The 18,029-nt window shown below is 46.9% G+C and overlaps 1 protein-coding gene across 1 annotated transcript; it reads left to right on the forward strand.

The window, feature by feature from the left end:
* The first annotated feature begins 252 nt into the window (after nt 1-252).
* Nucleotides 253-17,802, forward strand: RMDN3 (regulator of microtubule dynamics 3). The gene is made up of 13 exons (XM_041744978.1): nt 253-393; nt 736-929; nt 2,971-3,163; nt 3,593-3,736; nt 10,124-10,409; nt 11,218-11,320; nt 13,979-14,039; nt 15,496-15,571; nt 15,704-15,781; nt 16,197-16,295; nt 16,492-16,545; nt 16,633-16,713; nt 17,140-17,802. The coding sequence occupies exons 2-13, from the start codon at nt 743-745 to the stop codon at nt 17,191-17,193; spliced, it is 1,416 nt and encodes a 471-aa protein (XP_041600912.1). The 5' UTR covers nt 253-393; nt 736-742; the 3' UTR covers nt 17,194-17,802.
* The last annotated feature ends 227 nt before the right edge of the window (nt 17,803-18,029 follow it).

Consider the following 18,029-nt stretch of genomic DNA (forward strand, 5'->3'; position numbering starts at 1 on the left):
GGTGGGGTTGTCCAGATTGATCACGCGTTGGTCTAGGCACAGGCGACGGTAGACGCAAACGGAAACAGACGTTCGGGAACTGCAGAAAAACTGGTGTGACTGGAGGGAAATGGAACCTCATCTGGCCAGACAAGGTGCTGCGGGAGCCTCCGACCTGAAGTCTCCCCGGCTCCTCCTCCCCACCTCCCTTTCTCGTTCCTCCGTTCCCCTCTCCCGCTCCCTGCGGGCACCGCCCCTTGGGAAGAGCGTGGGCGGAAATGGAGCCTTAGCAGGTCATCTCTCCGCGCCTACCTAAGGGCACGCCGGGCTGCTGGCGCCGCTCGATGACGTCACGGTCGTTGACAGCGTGCGGCGGCGGCCGCGGTGGCTGCTACCTGGGCTGGGAGCGGCCGGGTAAGGGTCTGAGTCGACCTGCCCGGCCAGGGCGTCCTCCGGGGGCGCGGGAGGTGGCCCAGGGCTTGCAGCCGGGGGGCCGGGGCTGTGTGCAGAGTCGTGGGTTGGGGAAGGGAGTTAGGAGGCCCAGAAACCTGACTCTGAGAGGAGGGCGGCGGGGGTGCTGGAGGGGAGGCTGCGTCCAGGTTGGGAGAGAGGCACGGCAGTCGGGCACCGGGGTCTGGCGGAAACCTCCGGGTCGGGATTGGGGTGAAGTAGTCGGGACCTCGGGAGCTTCGGGGTGGGAGGAGCGCGCTCACGAGTCTCTCTCCCCCTGCCCCCGGTGCCTCGCGCGGGCTGCAGGTGCAGCATGTCTAGACTGGGGGTCCTGGGCGGCGCCCAGGCCGGGCTGGGACTGTTGCTGGGCACCGCCGCGGGCCTTGGATTCCTGTGTGCCCTTTACAGCCAGCGGTGGAAACGGAGCCAGCGCCATGGCCACAACCAGAGCCTCCCTAATTCCCTGGACTACGCGCAGACCTCAGAGCCAGGACGTCAGGGTACGAGCCAGTCTCCTGAGACCAAAGTCAAGGCTGACGGATAGGCCTAGGGTCCTAGGGTCCGGGCTGCCTTGAGAAGAGCCTGTGGGACAGGAAACGGAGGGCGGTGGGTACCTGAGGGTTTCACCTTTGTGTAAAGCTTACTGAAAAGGCAAGCTAAGCAGTCTTCCTCTTCTGTACTTTTTCCTATAATTGCAGGAAAAGGCTTGTAAAAAGGCTGTTTAGCTGTCACTTTTAGTTCAGGCCACGTTTTAAAGGTACTTAGTGGGGATCCCTGGGTGGTGCAGCGGTTTAGCGCCTGCCTTTGGCCCAGGGCACGATCCTGGAGACCCGGGATCCAATCCCACGACGAGCTCCCTGCATGGAGCCTGCTTCTCCCTCTGCCTATGTCTCTGCCCCCCCGCCCCCGTGACTGTCATGAATAAATAAAATCTTTAAAAAAAGATAAAAAAAAAATAAAGGTACTTAGTGTTGGGTGAGATGTTTAATAAGTAGAGAAAGTCCAAAATAAGGCAAAAGGGAAAACTAACCTCAGGGGAATTAAAGCTTACGTGTTCAATTATGTGTTGGAATTTGAAGGGAACTTGGAGACTATCCAAGTTGTTTTTTTTTTTTTTTTTTTTTAATCCTTTTTAGGAGAAAATCGAGATTCAAAAAGATTATGTAACTTTACCCAGGTTGTCACAGAGCAATTAAGTGGTAGGATTGGGCCTGGTCACCTGGTCCTGTGGACTTCCAGGGCATGGATGTGGGGTGCATATACAGTTGAAGCTTACTGTTGCTGGAAGCCAGCCACAGCTGAAATAGGTAGTGCTTTTGTCACTTTGACCTTAAGTCATTTGAGCAAGGTATCTAGGGCTGGTTCAAACCACTCTCAGTTGTGTGTAATAGAGGAGCATTGCGGTCACCTCATCCCACGTTAATTGGGAATGAGTGTTTTCTCTGATTACCAAATGCCAGATGGATTGGAAAAGTTAGCTTTAGAAGAGTCTTCAAAGAGCTATCAATTTAAATTGCAACTGTTTGTCCACATTTTATAACCTACTGGTAACCTAGTATTGTAAATGTGCTTGTCTTTCCTTTTCCTTGTGGTTTGTAATTTCTTGGCAGTAGATGTTTGGAAAATGTGGGCCAGGTTCCCAGAGATTTTTTTTTTTTTTTTTAAGTTTCATTTAAGTAATCTCTATACCTGACATGGAGCCCAAACTCACGACCCCAAGATCAAGAGTCGCGTGCTCTACCAACTGAGCCAGGCCCCCCAGAGATCTTTCTTGCTCCACATTCTTGAATAATGTTGGGTGTGTGCTGTAATCCAACCTAGACCCTTAACTAGATTTCCTTGAGCACATTTGTGCTTCCTTGGACTGTGGGTCCTGCCTTCCTGGTTTCTTTATTTTTACATTTTCCAGTAGAGTTGCCTTGGGTAGCTACCAGTTTATTAGCATTTATTGTTGGAATTGACCGGGAGCTCAGATGAGGGCTCAGGAATGGTGTTTTTCCCTATGGGGTGTGGATGGGCTTTTCTCAGCATACCTTTTCTCTAAGTGCCTGCTTTCTCCTTGCCTTTCTCGAATGATACTAAATGAAGTCCCTGGGAGGAGCTCAGAGTTTTCCTGGCTCTTCTTTGTGAAGTGAAAGCTCAGAATTTGAGTAAATTCCCTTTAGTTTTGCTGTATAGTTAGTACTGGCTGCCCGGTATCTGGGAACTATCCCAGCAGGCCAAGGGTTTGTTTTCCTCTTACAGGGCAGTGCTCTTGGCAAGCATTTTACATTACCTGCTAAAGACCCCAATGTGGAAGGTTCTTGGAACAGAGCGGGCTCTTGTTTAGAAATTGGGATCTTGGTTTTTTCTTTGAGTAGTTACTCGAGACTTAATACCAGAGACTTAATACCAGGACGTAGCTGTGAACATAAACTATCTGAGCCTCAAGGGTTTTTGTAAATTGAGCTCCAGTGAGAAGCAAGGGTTCTTAAATTCCAGGTCCAAGGTCTTTCCCTCACCCTGCCTCAGGAGTGTCACTGTCTGCTGTCCTTCCTGCAGTGAGGCTTCTACGATCAGTCCCAGGGGAAGCGGGAGATGCTGCAGTGCTGCTCAGCCTTCCACGCGAAGGGCAGGAGGAGGTGCTGGACCGCCTGGACTTTGTGCTGACCAGCCTGGTGGCCCTGCGGCGGGAGGTAGAGGAGCTGAGGAGCAGCCTGCAGGGGCTTGCTGGGCAGATTGTTGGGGAGGTCCGGTAAGTGATGCAGCCCTCTCTGTCCTGCCTTGTTCCCACCCGCCAACTTTTCCCAGCCCTAGAGCTTTTTCAGCTGGGCTGTGCCCTGGCCTTTGTTGCTGTGTCTAAGGAAGAAGCCAGTTTTATAACTTCTCACACAATTGGCAGGGAAGCTGTGTGCTTGGTACCTTGCCTTCCATAAGTTCCTTGCCGCTTTTGGGCTCTTATGGTCTGTTGTAGCAGCTGAAATGCTTTGTTCTGATTTACCTGGTTTGCCGCTGCAGGCTGGATCCAGGGAGAAGCCTTTCTTGTTCTCCTGAGGGTAGAAACCCAGGATTTTCTCTGGCTTCGGCCCTTTAATGAGCAATAGTAGTAAGACGTTCCCTCATGGGGAGGGGAAAGACAGGCTGGGGCTCAATAGCACCGTCTCTAAAGGGGCCTGCCTTTCAGATCTCACATGGAAGAGACCCAAAGAGTGGCTCGGCGGCGAAGGTTCCCATTTGCCCGGGAGAGGAGTGACTCAACTGGGTCCAGCTCTGTCTACTTCACGGCCACCTCCGGAGCCACGTTCACAGATGCCGAGAGCGAAGGCGGGTGAGTCATTTCTCTTTTAAGCACTTGTGGCTTCAACCAGGTTATTTTTTGTAAAAGTACTATTTACCTATGGAAAATTCACACTGAGCTGCTATAAATAATTTTGGGAACATGGTAAAGGTATAAATGAATAAAATAAGGAATTGGTTAAACAAGAAAAACCATCCACCTTATGTCACCCAGGCAAATGAAATGTTAACAGTGCTTATTGTTGCATCTGTGCTTTCCTCTGAGTAGGTTTTTAACACAGTTACTATAATTCTTATTTGACTATTTTTTTATTTACTCATTTGAGAGAGAGCACAAGTACAAGGGAAGCAGAGGGAGAGGGAACAGCAGACTCTTTGTTGAGCAGGGAGCCCAGTGAGGGGCTTGATCCCAGGACCCGGGATTATGACCTGAACCGAAGTCGCTTAACTGACCGAACCACCCAGGAGCCCCTGTTTTCATTTTTCCTATAACATTAGTTGGGCATTTGCCTGTACTATCACAAGGACTTTATAAGCATTTTTTAAAAAATTTTTTTATTATTATTTATTTATGATAGTCACAGAGAGAGAGAGAGAGAGGCAGAGACACAGGCAGAGGGAGAAGCAGGCTCCATGCACCGGGAGCCCGATGTGGGATTCGATCCCGGGTCTCCAGGATCGCGCCCTGGGCCAAAGGCAGGCGCCGAACCGCTGCACCACCCAGGGATCCCTATAAGCATTTTTTAATGACTTTATTTCCTTCAGTCAGTGGCTAAGCCAGGTTTATAGAGCCCTCTAAGCACTAACTGTGCTCCCCTCTCCTAGAAGGTCCTTTCTTCCCACATGGGAGGCTTGCTCATGCTCCCTTGCCTTTACAGGTGGGAGCTGGCTGTCCTGAGTGCTTGGTAGCTCAGCAGGTTTGACCGTAGGCCTTACCGTGATAACGGGGAACAGCAGCAGGAGTCTTGTGGACAGCCTCCAAATGTGGTCAGACTAAGGACTTTTTTTTTTTTTTTTTTTTTTTTTAGACTAAGGACTTTTTGATTTGAAGTCACTAGTACCATTTTGAAACTTTGGTCTCAAGCATGGAGTCTGAATGAACATCTTTGTTGTGGTGCCTGATGCTGTCATTGGCAGCTTCTGCCCTCGTCTGCTGGTAGCTCTTTGAGGTCTCGAGGCGACCTTTCTTCCTCCCCAAGGAAAAGACTGGCACAGAGAACAGCCCAGCCTTCTGCTGGGACAGAAGGACTGATTCAGCTATAAACATGCAGGGTGATCTTTGTAGCAGTGGCCTTCTTTAGCGGAAACACCTTATGATATTAACTAAGTTATTTTTCCCCTGTGGCAGACACCTCGCCAAGGACTTTAGAGCCATTTCCTTATCTAATTGCCCTGGGGATCCTATGAAGTAGGTGCTATTCTTCTTCCTTTTTCTCCGATGGAGACTTTAGGCTTAGCAATGTTTGATGCCTTGCCTAGAGTTATACAGCTATTAAGTACAGGCTCAGTTGGGCTCATCTGCAGGGCTGTGAGGATCTGTGATCTAAGGCATGGCTTGGTTGTGGGGGTGTGGAAAGGCTTTTACAAGAAGACAAGTCCTATGCAGCCCTTGAGAGTTCTTCCCAAGCTGCCACAGCTCCCTGCCCAGGGAAGACCTACCTATGGCAGCACAATCTATTCAGTATATCTTACTCAAAAAATTTCAGCCTCATTTTCTTGTTTGGGACAATACATTCTCCTGCCTCTCCTCATTTGGTTTTCTAAGAAAATTAAGAATAATATTATTCTCTTTTTCCTTTTTACTGCCACTGGGCATTTGTCCTGGATTTATTAATTGCTCAGACACCTCTTGCAACAAGCCAAGTCTTGGTAAGAGCTTTAGTCCTCCATTTGTGACTACTGTAGTTGAGGTTATCTGATCATTCTTATCTGTATTATCAAGGGCTAGTGGGCGTGGCCCTTTTCAATTACCTAACACTTCTGTTTCCAGAAGGCTGTGTTTAGAGGAGGCAGCAAAAATGGAATTCATATTTGACACATCTGGACTGAAAAGAAAGAAGAACAAAGTAATTGATAGTGGATCCTGAGATTTGAGTTTTTATTTTTTTTAAGACTTTTAAAATTTATTTATTCATGAAAGACAGAGAGAGAGGCAGAGACACAGGCAGAGGGAGAAGCAGGCTCCATGCAGGGAGACTAATGTGGGACTCAATCCCAGGTCACCAGAATCACACCCTGGGCCAAAGGCGGGGCTAAACTGCTGAGCCACCCAGGCTGCCTGAGACTCAAGTTTTTCTTTTCTTTTCTTTTCTTTTCTTTTCTTTTCTTTTCTTTTCTTTTCTTTTCTTTTCTTTTCTTTTCTTTTCTTTTCTTTTCTTTTCTTTCTTTCTTTTTCTTTCTTTTCTTTTTTTCTTTTCTTTTCTTTTCTTTTTTCTTTTCTTTTCTTTCTTTCTTTTTTTTTTGTTTTTAAAGATTTTATTTATTTATTCATGATAGACAGAGAGGCAGAGACACAGGCAGAGGGAGAAGCAGACTCCATGTGGGGAGCCTAATGTGGGACTCATTCCGGGTCTCCAGGATCACACCCTGGGCCAAAGGCAGGCGCCAAACCGCTGAGCCACCCAGGGATCCCTGAGACTCAAGTTTTTCTCTGCAACCCGTTGAAGCAGGTCACTTGGGTGGGAAACTGACATTTGTAAGAGGATGGAACAGAAAGAGATGTCATAGCTCTGCCCAAGATCAGGACATAGAACTCAAGGCCTTTTTTTTTTTTTTTTTTTTTTAAGGTATTTTTATATATTTATTTATGATAGTCACAGAGAGAGAGAGAGAGAGAGAGAGGCAGAAACACAGGCAGAGGGAGAAACAGGCTCCATGCACCGGGAGCCCGACGTGGGACTCGATCCCGAATCTCCAGGATCGCGCCCTGGGCCAAAGGCAGGCGCCAAACCGCTGCGCCACCCAGGGATCCCGAACTCAAGGCCTTTAATGATGATTTTAAGAAGTTGTACAAGGGGGATCCCTGGGTGGCGCAGCGGTTTGGCGCCTGCCTTTGGCCCAGGGCGCGATCCTGGAGACCCGGGATCGAATCCCACATCGGGCTCCCGGTGCATGGAGCCTGCTTCTCCCTCTCTCCCTCTGCCTGTGTCTCTGCCTCTCTCTCTCTCTCTCTCTCTGTGACTACCATAAATAAATAAAAATTAAAAAAAAAATTTAAAAAAAAAAAAAAAAAAAAAGAAGTTGTACAAGGGACACCTGGGTGGCTCAGTCAGTTGAGCAGCCGATTCTTGATTTTGGCTCAGGTCATGATCTCAGGGTGGTGGGATTGAGCCCCCAGGTCAGACTCTGTACTCATTAGGGAGTCTGCTTGAGGTACTCACCTTCTCCTTCTGTTTCTTCCCCCACCTCACACATGTATGTGCTCTCTCTAAAATAAATAAATCTTAAAACAAAAAAAGGTACAAACTTCTGGGAATTGTGAGAGCCAGGGGACTTAACCAGGGAAGCTTGTTTTGCTGCTTAGGGCACTCCCTGGGGCTCTGAGGGTCATAAAGGGAAAGACAGGCCTATCAGCCACCTGTATGGGACCAGAGGAACTGGTGGTTTTCTTAATTACCAGCAGGCTTAGCCTGTGACTGATTGTAGCATGTAGAAGCTGATGGTGGTACATGGTGCAAGACTCTGGTTTAGCTGGCTGCTATCTGGGGCAGTGGCCATGGTGAATAATTCTTTTTGCCATGGTTGGTGCCATATAGGTCAAGGGGGAATTTTGGGAGGAGACCACAAACTATGGAATGGTTTTGAACATACGGGACCAAAGGAGGAGTGCTTCTTTGAGGAATGAAAGGCTGAAAATATTTAATAGCCTATGCCATTGAAAGCTGAATTCCCTTTTTCCTTTACCAAATAAAATAGCAACTTTGAGCTCCCAGGGGACCAACTGTGGCAGAGGCAGAATCACTGTGTGATCCATGTGGGTCCATGAGCTTGTTTTTGTTTTGTTTTGTTTTTTTTTTTAAAGATTTTATTTACTCATAAGAGACACACAGAGAGAGGCAGAGACATAGGTAGAGGGAGAAGCAGGCTCCATGTAGGGAGCCCGACGTGGGACTCGATCCTGGGTCTCCAGGACCAAGACCCGGGCCAAAGGCAGATGCTCAACCGCTGAGCCACCGAGGTGTCCATGAGCTTGTTCTTAAACACAGGACCAAACATAGCTTTAGTTCTCTCCTAGTCCAAAACCACCTTATCCTAAAACACCAGCTTCTCCAGCAAGCCTTCTCAGCCAAGGATTGCCCGAAACCTCATTGCCACTCCTTCTTGGCCATTTATCACCTCATTTACATTGCTCTTATCTACCCCACCACTGGGAGTCTCCCAGCCCTGGTTGCCTTTGAATGCTTTAGCTCAGCCCCTCTAATGGGGGTTAGGAGGAGTCAAAAGAAAGAATGTTAATTATCAGAAGGGAATATGTGTATAACTGAGTCCTTGATCACTGACTTATGGGCCCTCCTCAAGGGGTAGAGTAGGGTAGCTCTGGCCTCCTTGCTCCGCGGGAGCCATGGGTTCTCTTCCGTTTGTGGGAACAATGTGTTCCAGCCAAGGGCACAGCTCCAAAGAGCCATCTCAAAGGTCCCTCCCAGGCCCTGGCAGATCTCAAAAGCCCCAGGGCATGTTAAAAGGACACCCCTGTCCCTGGTGGATTTCTCCCGGGGCTGGATTGGTGTTCTGAGATGTGTGAGAGTATGGTGTGACTATAGAGACAGCCTTCATAGCTGTGGAAGCCCCGGAAGCTCGTGGGGGCTGATGTCTGTGCTCACTGAGCAGGTGCTTGCCCGCCCGCTGCGTGCCAGCCAGCAGGGTGGCAGATGAGCGAGGCAGCTCCCTGATGTGGGGCTGAGGTGTGATAAGAGCCTCCCTGCCTCACAGGCCCCACCAGCAAAGTCCCTCCTGACCACTCCTCCTGCTCAGCCATGCGAGCTCCCTGGCAGTGCTGGACATTCCTCCTGGCTCAGCTCACTGGAGAGACTATGCTGATACTTATGCTCTAGGAGGGAGAAGAGCAGGGGTCCCTCGCTGGGAGACTCCGGATTTGAATGCCTCATTGGAGGGAGTTCAGCAGGCAATAGTGTAAAAAAATGACCTTTTTTTTTCAAGGTATATACACATTTTATTTAGAAAAGTTTACAGTTTTCATTATACACAACTATTAAGAGGTTATAGTCAGAGGAGGCATTTGTCCTGTTGACAGAAGTGCCCGCTAGATCATCACAATGCAAGGAAAAAGGTGGAAGAGAGGAGATAGGGCAAGGGAAAAATAAGCGATAAAAAGCTTAGATTTCAATTAAGGGCTGGTAAGTCCCTTTTCTCTCTTCAAGTATCACACAATATGTACCAAATACAATCAGTAAATAATGGCCATTTCTTCCCAAGCCCCCAGCCAAGACGAGTATTTGCTGAAGTGAGAATCCTGGCCCTCCCTCAGGTGGGTGGAGAACTTGCCCACCCAAGGGCTGTTAGCTTCCCTTCCCCAAGGGGCCTCCACTCCAGTCCCTGATGGAACAGCCAAAGTGTTCCATGGCCAGAGAAAATATGAAAAAAAAACAAGAATAGACCTATCCTTGGATAGGTCCGGCTTGTGGCGGCCCCAGAGATACCTTCCCAGGTGGTTCTGTTTGCATCTTCCTCTCCTGAGTGTAGCTGCAAAGTGGCCTTTCCCCTCCCCCAGCAAGTTCCTAAGGTTTCCAGGTGCTCTTTCTACTGTGGTTCAGGTTTGGTTGCTGACAGGACAGAGGTGTACCTTGAATTGGGAAAGAAAATGTAGATATTTGGGTTGCCCATGGCCTCAGAGGCTGGCACCCACCCATGTTGTTTGTGGTGGGTGCTTTTGGCTGATAAAGCAAACGTGACTGACAAACCCTTAGCCAGGCTCACATCTACTTCAGATCAGCTCCACCTACATTATGGTTTTTATTTTAAGTATTCCTTTTTTACTTACAAAAATGTATGTTCACTAAAGCAATCATATATGTTAAAAAGTAGAAAAATTTCCTTTAGTTCTTTTATCCTGAGTTCTACTAGCAAAATTTTGATGCATTCCCTTCTAGGCTGCTGCTTTCTAGCCTTTTTCTTTTTCTGATTATCTAACCAACTTGGTGGTAGCTCAACAGGGAGTTCTCATATTGCCCCCAGCTGGTCACTCTTTCCATCTAGGATCATTTTCCCAGCCCATAGTTCCCATAGGAAGCTTTCTCTCAAGCACTAATTTCTGCCCCTAAGTGGTAGAAATGGTTTTTACATGGGGCTCTGGACAGCAAGCAGCATCATAAGAGCCCTTCTTTGTGGGTGGGAGATAGATCCTAGAGTCCTGAGGCTAATAGTCTCCCTTGACTCTGTCACTTACATTTCTCTGCCACAGTTACACAACAGCCAATGCTGAGTCTGACTATGAGCGGGACTCTGACAGGGAAAGTGATGACGGGGAAGATGAAGTGAGCTGTGAGACTGTGAAGATGGGGAGGAAGGATTCTCTGGACCTGGAAGTGGAGATGGCTTCGGGCCCAGTGGCCAGAGCCCTGGAGACTGGAGGCTTCCCTGGCCTGGACGATGTGCTGCCCCTCCTGCAGCAGGCTGACGAGCTTCACCAGGGCGGCGAGCAGGGCAAGCGGGAGGGCTTCCAGCTGCTGCTCAACAACAAGCTGGTGGTAAGGCTCCAGCTGCCTGTCTGCCCTTATAGCCTCCCAGCCCCACTGCGAATGGAAGAAGGCCACTGTAGTTTCTAAGCCTGCAAGGTGACATAGGAAGGGAAATGAAGGTGAGGTGACTGGTTCTGCATGTATCCCTCAGGGTTGCACATCCTATTCCAAGTAGGCCATGCACTGCCTCTTGGGGCCTAGGTGTACTGCCTGCCCCTGAGCTTCCTCCCTACGGTCGTCTGCCTCCTATAGAGCTATTGCAAAAGAGCTCTCCTTCTTAGAGTAGAGAGAAATGTAGAAAGAGCTGGAATATTCTTTTCCTCTTTTATTTCGCTTGAGGTAGAGCCCAAGCTGCCTGCCCCACTTGAAGTTTCCATCACAAGTGACAAAAGTGTAGGTCACTCAACCACAGTTCCCTCTTCTGGTTAACTGCCAGAATTTATGCTCACCAGCTATAAATGCCCCAGTTAGAATTTTTCCTTTTCTTGGGCATTTTCACATTTTTCACTATCAGCAAGACTTCTCATTGTGCCTCATTTCATCTTGGAGTTGACCTTTCCTCCTCACAGTATCAGGCCAGAATGCCCTCACTCTGAAGGTTATGCAATCTACTGGCTAGAGATGACACAGCATCAGTTAGCTAACTGCAGGTGGGAGGTCGTGAGGGGGTGGAGTGCTATGCATAAGGCTGGCCTGATGTCAGTTTGTAACACTAGCTTGGAAACTCAAAGGTAGGGCATGGGGAGAAGGCCAGAGCCCCAATTCTCTGCAGCTAAGGAAGAGGGGCCTCATCCATCCCTCTCTGTTTGGTCTGCAGTATGGAAGCCGGCAGGACTTTCTCTGGCGCCTGGCCCGGGCCTATAGTGACATGTGTGAGCTCACAGAAGAGGTGAGCGAGAAGAAGTCGTATGCCTTGAATGGTAAGTGCTGACAGATTCCTGGCGGGAAGGTGACTGACTGACTCTAAGCATAGAGCTGGCCCGTGTGTTTGGGGCTCTGGGGAGCCACCAAGATTTAGGCTATGGGGGCAGTTGTGGCTCATTTTACTCACTAGGGACAAACTCTGGTTCTCAGGGACTTCTTCCTTCTTGAGATAGCAGTCTCTGCTTTCCCTGCACATCGTGATTAATACAGGTGTAAATGTTTTCAGGGATAGCCATATCATACTAGCATAATTCTTTGTTCTCACTCCGAAGCTGCAAGAGAGGCCAAAGCCTGCTTTCTTAATCTAATCAAAAAGAGGTGGTTTTTTTTTTTTTTTTTGCTGCTGCTGCTTAGAAATCTGGTTTGAGTTATGGAGGCTGTAAGGCAGGTATTCTCTAAGAATATGAGTAGAGTGTGTTTGGTGAATGCCTACAAGAAGCAGTTTGAAAGAATGGTACTAGCTTAGGAGTCCTAGGGATCTACCTAACAACTGTTGCCAAAATCTGTATCCTGGCAGGTAGGGTGCATATGAATTATACCAAACTCCGGGCTTGTCCCTATCTGTCATGTCATGTAGAATCATGGGACTTTGAAAAATCACTGGTTTTGTGGGGAAGATGTGTCCTGTTTAGCCACACACCACAAGTTGGGCACAGTCAGCAGGCTTCAAGGTCTTGTGGTTCAGTTAGACATCTAAAGTTAACTATTGGGCAGCCTGAGTGGCTCAGCGGTTTAGCGCCGCCTTTGGCCCAGGGCGTGACCCTGGAGACCTGGGATCGAGTCCCGCGTCAGGCTCCGTGTATGGAGCCTGCTTCTCCCTCTGCCTGTGTCTCTGCCTCTGTCTCTGCTTGTCTCTCATGAATAAATAAATAAATCTTAAAAAAAAAAAAAAAACTATCCGGGGCACCTGGGTAGCTTAGTCGGTTAAGCATCTGCCTTTGTTCGGCTCAAGTCATGATCTCAGGGTCCTGGGATCGAGCCCTGCATTGGACTCTCTGCTCGGTGGTGAGTTGGCTTCTCCCTCCCTCCCTCTCTCCCTCCCTCCCTCTGTGATCTCTCTGGATCTCAGTCTCTATCAAATAAATAAAACCTTCAAAAGAAAAAAAAGACACCCAGTTTGGATAATTACTACCTCCTCACTTAGAACATTGAATCTTTGCTAATGTAGAATGTGACAATACCTCAAGGTCATTGTTTTAAGCATTTGTAGAATTGTCAATAAAGAACAGGCCAGTTGAGTTGAATGTTTATTGATACAGATCCTCCGAAAGATGATCTCCAAGTTTTAACAGAAGGTGTTACTGTTTGCTTTTTTCTTTTTAAAAATTTCTACATTCCTTTCTAAGTTTCACAGCCCTGTATTAGTCTGCTCCTGCTGTAGGACAGATGGAGTATCGTTAGAGGTCCTCCTAGAATTTCCCTTTTTAGGACCATCCTTCATGGGTCTAAAGGTTTTCATTTTGTTCTCTCAAAGTTGGATTACCACGAGGCAGCCGTTCCGTGGGATCTAAGGGGGGTTATCTTTTAACCCCTCCCAAGTTGGCAGGAAGGTACTCTCAGCTCTTATTTTTCTAATAAGATCATGCTTTGAAGTGGGTAGAGAAAAATCCACTAAGACCGTGTCCCTCACTGATGGAGCCACATAGTTTAGAAAGTGGAAATTGAGCTTGGGGTGAGGGGAGTTTCTTATCAATCAGCTTGAAAAATACTTATACATTATACCATAATTACTATCATTTAAGTATGAGGAAACATTTCACATCAGCCAGCCTATCACCTCAACCCATTACGTTTGCTCCAGCGTCTCCATGTTCCTTTTGAAGTCATCTCCATTTTAATCAAAGGAGAAATCCCATTTCGCAGTGTGTTCCTTTCTCCAGTGTTGTAGGCATGATGTTCCTCAGCTAGAGGAGATCCTTGTCAAGAGCTTTCATGTTTAGGCCTCGATTTATCAGTCTTGGTGCCTAGAAAACTAAGCAAATGTCATTTCTGGTCAGACATTTGCCTCTGTTGAGTTTTGGTCTAGAGCCCTGATTAATGTTCTTAGATCAGAGTTTTTTGAGAATTTGATCAAAAGTCAAGGTGTCCCTCTGAATAAAATGCACATGTACCTAAAATTTCATACAACTTCAGAAGGATTCATAGACCTCCTGAAGCATGCTCATAATCCTCTAGGGTAGGGTCTTGTTAGGGACAGTTTGATTGCCATTGGGTTCTTTTATATTTAAAAAGCTGAGGGGTACCTGGGTGGCTCAGGCGGTTAAGCGTTAGACTCTTGGTTTTGGTACAGGTCATGATCTCAGGAGGGCAAGTTTCACAGGGGGTTCTGTGCTCAGCATGGAGTCTACTTGAGATTCGCTCTCCCAACCCCCACTGCTCAAGCACACTCTCTCAAAAAAAAAAAAGGCTTTGAACACATCAGGTAGGTGTTGTTAAAAGGTAGCTGAACAGCTGATGAGAGAGATAGGAAGATTGAGGTAAAGCAAAAGTTATCCCTGAGAAACTATTTGCAGCTTTCACTCTGTTCAAGATCAAAATTATTCCAAACAAGTTCAGGTTGGGTAGGGTTTGGTAAGAGCTAGAGCAGTCATTCTTGCCACAGCCCCTTGTGGAAGTGTGCCCTTGTTAACTCTGGATCACCTTTGTCCCTACAGGAAAAAAAGAAGCAGAGACTGCCCTGGAGAAGGGGGATGAGAATGCTGAATGTCACCAGTGGTAATAACACTCTGCAGGGTTCTGAAAAGAGCTAGCATGAGTTGAGTGGAAGAGAGCCAATTCTCTGCCAGAAGAAACAAGGAGAGGGAGCTCTGGCCTTTATTACCATATGGTTGGGCCTAACCCAAACCAGGGACACAGGGGAGTTTTCTTTGGAAGGGGCCCTGGAGAGTGAGGCAATGGGGATTTTGGAGATTTCTTGTTGTTGTTGGGGCTTGGAGAAATATGTAGCTTTTTAAGAGTCATCCTAGCTACAAAACTTGTGGGTTCTTGGCTTTTCATGGAGGCCGGCATAATTTGTAGCTCCTTTGCCCTGTACAAGCTTTTCTTTCCCCTAACTGCGATCCCTGGCTGGTGGTGGACTTGGCTTCTTTGCTTGGCTTGCATGACTTAAAGTGAATGTGAACTCACCCCCAGGAAGTTTAGCTTATTAGTTTACTAAAATATCAGTCCTGCTTGTTGTCTCATGTGAGGCAAAGTTCTGCCAGCTTCCATGGGTCAAGGCCAAGTTGTGTCCTAGAGCCTTGTTCCAGCACCTCAGAGTTTTAGTGAAAATTCCCCTCCCACCTCCCCCTTGCTTTCCATATTTCTGTCCTCAGATTGTGTCTGCAAGAGTTCTTAGAGGCCAGGTCATTCATTGCCACTTCCCTGTGGAATTCCTTTGAGCTCCTAGACTCCCAAGGGTAGAAACTAGTCTCATACTTTATTGGGGAACAGCTGGCTGGATGAAATAATGAACCTCTGGAAGTGTCTGATACAAATGCCCTTGGATATTTGGTGAATATATGAAAAAGCAACATGGGTCTCTAGACACTCATTTGTCAACTGTGCTTCTAGAAACAATGCCGGGAGGTGGGGGTGGGTAGTGAAGCTATTGTTTTTGAAGACCGAAGATGGGAAGCAGGCTGGCTGTGTGTTCCCTTGGGAGGGAGTGGAGGACTGAAATCTGAAGCCTTTCTTCCTCTGCTTCTTTTGGCTCCCAAATTAACATGAGAATTTCCTGGAGTATCCCATCCCAATTATCCTGGAGTACAGCTTCCCAAGGACATGCTTATATGCTTCTTAAGCTAATGAGACCTGCTCAGGAGATAAGAAGCAGTGTACTTAGGTTCCTTACATTTTGATGCTGATTATTAGAGATCTGCTTTTTAAGTTTTTATGATCCCCATTGGCTCTACTCATTCTATGGGAAAATGGGTGGAGACTTGGACTGAAGCATTGCCTAAATGTTAAGTATGAGAAATTTACTGTGGTGGATCCACTTTTTTGTACCTGGCATACTTTGGAGGATTATGAGACTACCAGTGTTTGCCAAAGAATATTGGGACCACAGATCTGTGAAAAAGAGGAATTTTTATACATATGGAAATGCTATTTTCGGCTCTAGAATGGGAAAGGGACAGTGGATGGGAAGCCCGTTCCTTGTCTCTGAGCTTGCTGCGGCTTTCCCCCTTAGGTATGCAGTGCTTTGTGGTCAGCTGGCTGAGCATGAGAGCATCCAGAGGCGCATCCAGAGTGGCTTTAGCTTCAAGGTGAGGAAAGGCTTCTTTTCCTTCCCTTGTGCTGCTCTTTCCTAGCTCCTTGCAAAGGGTGTTCCTACAGTCTCTATGACTTGCTCTTCTTCCCTTAGCAATTCTAATGTATATTTACATTTTTCCTCTCAGGAGCATATAGAAAAAGCCATTGCTCTCCAGCCAGAAAACCCTATGGCTCACTTTCTCCTTGGCAGGTGGTGCTACCAGGTAAGCTCAATTTCAGGGCCTGACATTGGGGTTTTAAGAGTCCTGTTAACAGGGATCTTGCAGTGAAAACCTGGGAGCAAGATCCTCAGCCTGGTCTGGCTCAAGAGCCATTTCCTCTGAATGGTGCTATTACTGGTGACTTGACCAGACCTCTTTGACCCTGTTTTCATCATATTTGATGTTCTTAAAGATACTAAATTTTTATTCATGGGGCATCTGGGTAGTTCAGTTGGTTAAATGCCCGACTCTTGGTTTTTGCTCAGGTCATGATTTCAGGGTTGAGAGGTGGAACCCATATCAGGCTCTACACTCAGTGAGGAGCCTGCTTGAGATTGTCTCTCTCCCTCTGCCCCCCTCCTCCCCAGCTTGCACTCTCTTAAAAAACCTTTTTATTCACTTTGATCTTTTGTGGCAGGTCTCTCACCTGAGCTGGCTTGAAAAAAAAACTGCTACAGCCTTGTTTGAAAGCCCTCTCAGTGCCACTGTAGAGGATGCCCTCCAAAGTTTCCTAAAGGTATCAGGAGGGGAGGGATTTCTTTCTGGTAGGGGGCAATTTTATGCTTGCCTGTTCCATGGGAAAATCAGAACCACCTGGACAGGATATAAATATAGAATCCCCTGGATCTAGACTGGAAAGTTCTATTTAATAAACTTCAGCCTAACTTAAATTTGGCAATTCCCTAACTGAAATGCCTTCCTCCCTTTTCTAGGCTGAAGAACTACAGCCAGGATTTTCCAAAGCAGGGAGGGTATATATTTCCAAGGTAAACTCACCTGCCTTTTGCAACATAGATGAAAGTCCAGTCTCCTGGTGGTGTTTCTCCCAGGTTTTCACTGTTGTCTCTTTTCAGTGCTACAGAGAACTAGGGAAAAACTCTGAAGCTAGACAGTGGTTGGAGTTAGCCCTGGAGCTGCCAGATATCACCAATGAGGTAATACTTTGAAGATCTTTTTTTTTTTAAGATTTTACTTTTTATTCACGAGAGACATATAGAGGCAGAGACACAGGCAGAGAGAGAAGCAGGCTCCTTGCAGGGAGCCCAATCTGGGACTTGATCCTGGGATGACACCCTGAGCCACCCAGGCATCCCTGAAGAGCTTTTCTAATACCAGATTCCATTATTGAATCACATTGACCTATTCAGGAAAGAAAATCTTCCCTTAAGGTCTTATTTCTCTATATAGAGTCTATACTTTTGCATATAGGCTCCTTTGTATATATCTTACCTGGGAAAGGAGGCAGATTCTATAGGCGGCAGGCTATCCTAGGAAAAACAGAGCTCAGAAGGGGGACAGTATCACTGGTTTGGGAAATGTTGGCTTAGATTTTTGAGTACTGTCTTACTTTGTCTCCTTAGGATTCAGCTTTCCAGAAGGACTTGGAAGAATTGAAAGTAATTTTAAGAGAATAGTCACATTTCAGTGACTTGAAGGAACTGCCCTGCTTAGATCATCTGGAATCTAAGACTGCTTAAGTGAGGGTCCTGACTCCCGGGTTTGACCGGTATACATAATCATTCCTCAATTTCTTTCCTGTTGCCCACTGGTTAATTTATTCTAATCCCTTTTCTGAAATTGGGGAAGCACTTAAGGCCTGGGTTGCTGTAGAAGTGAATTCTTGAAAAATCAAGAGTAGTATACATAGCACTGAAGGCTGCCTTCAGCCTGCTGATGAGGTGGATGAACTTCAAAGAGCTATAGAAACAAAACACAGAACTTGTACTCCCTAATCTTTTCTATTAATATTTAACACCAAAGTATAGAGTTCTAAGGCTGTCTATCTGGGTAAAAGGAAAGGTCAGGGCAGCCCATGGATAGTGCCCTCTTCTCACGTATCATGTGAATTTTAACTCTTCCTGGGCTGAGAGGCTGGACGACTTCACTTCCAAAGTCCTGGTAGCTTTTGGAAGGACACCAGTGTGTAAGGCTTAGGAGATTGTGGAACAATGTTCTGAGGAGTTGCCTGTAATATATTTTGGTACAAACCTGAAATAAACCAAATTTGATTATATTCCCCTTTCTATGTTTGCCATCAGCTCCTTTCTTGCTTGACATTTCCGTAATTGTTTTCTACTACTGAAACTAATGCAGACAAATAGAAGAAAAATAGCACCAAATAGTTTAAGCTCTTGGGTTAGTTATATGTAAAGCACAAAGAGCTTATTTTAGCCTAACAAGGCCTATTCCACCTAGTTCACACTTAGGGCCAAAATCTCACCTGATAAATTCCCATCTACAAGAATAATTG

This window comes from Vulpes lagopus, chromosome 2 (genome assembly GCF_018345385.1).
Source record: "Vulpes lagopus strain Blue_001 chromosome 2, ASM1834538v1, whole genome shotgun sequence".
Classification (NCBI taxonomy): Eukaryota; Metazoa; Chordata; class Mammalia; order Carnivora; family Canidae; genus Vulpes; species Vulpes lagopus.

Bases quoted from the DNA above. Each gene is read 5' to 3' on its own strand.
- RMDN3 (XM_041744978.1), top strand. From the start codon at position 743: ATGTCTAGACTGGGGGTCCTGGGCGGCGCCCAGGCCGGGCTGGGACTG. The intron at 3,164-3,592 runs GTAAGTGATGCA...CCTGCCTTTCAG, and splicing joins CAGATTGTTGGGGAGGTCCG to ATCTCACATGGAAGAGACCC. The intron at 10,410-11,217 runs GTAAGGCTCCAG...TTTGGTCTGCAG, and splicing joins TGCTCAACAACAAGCTGGTG to TATGGAAGCCGGCAGGACTT.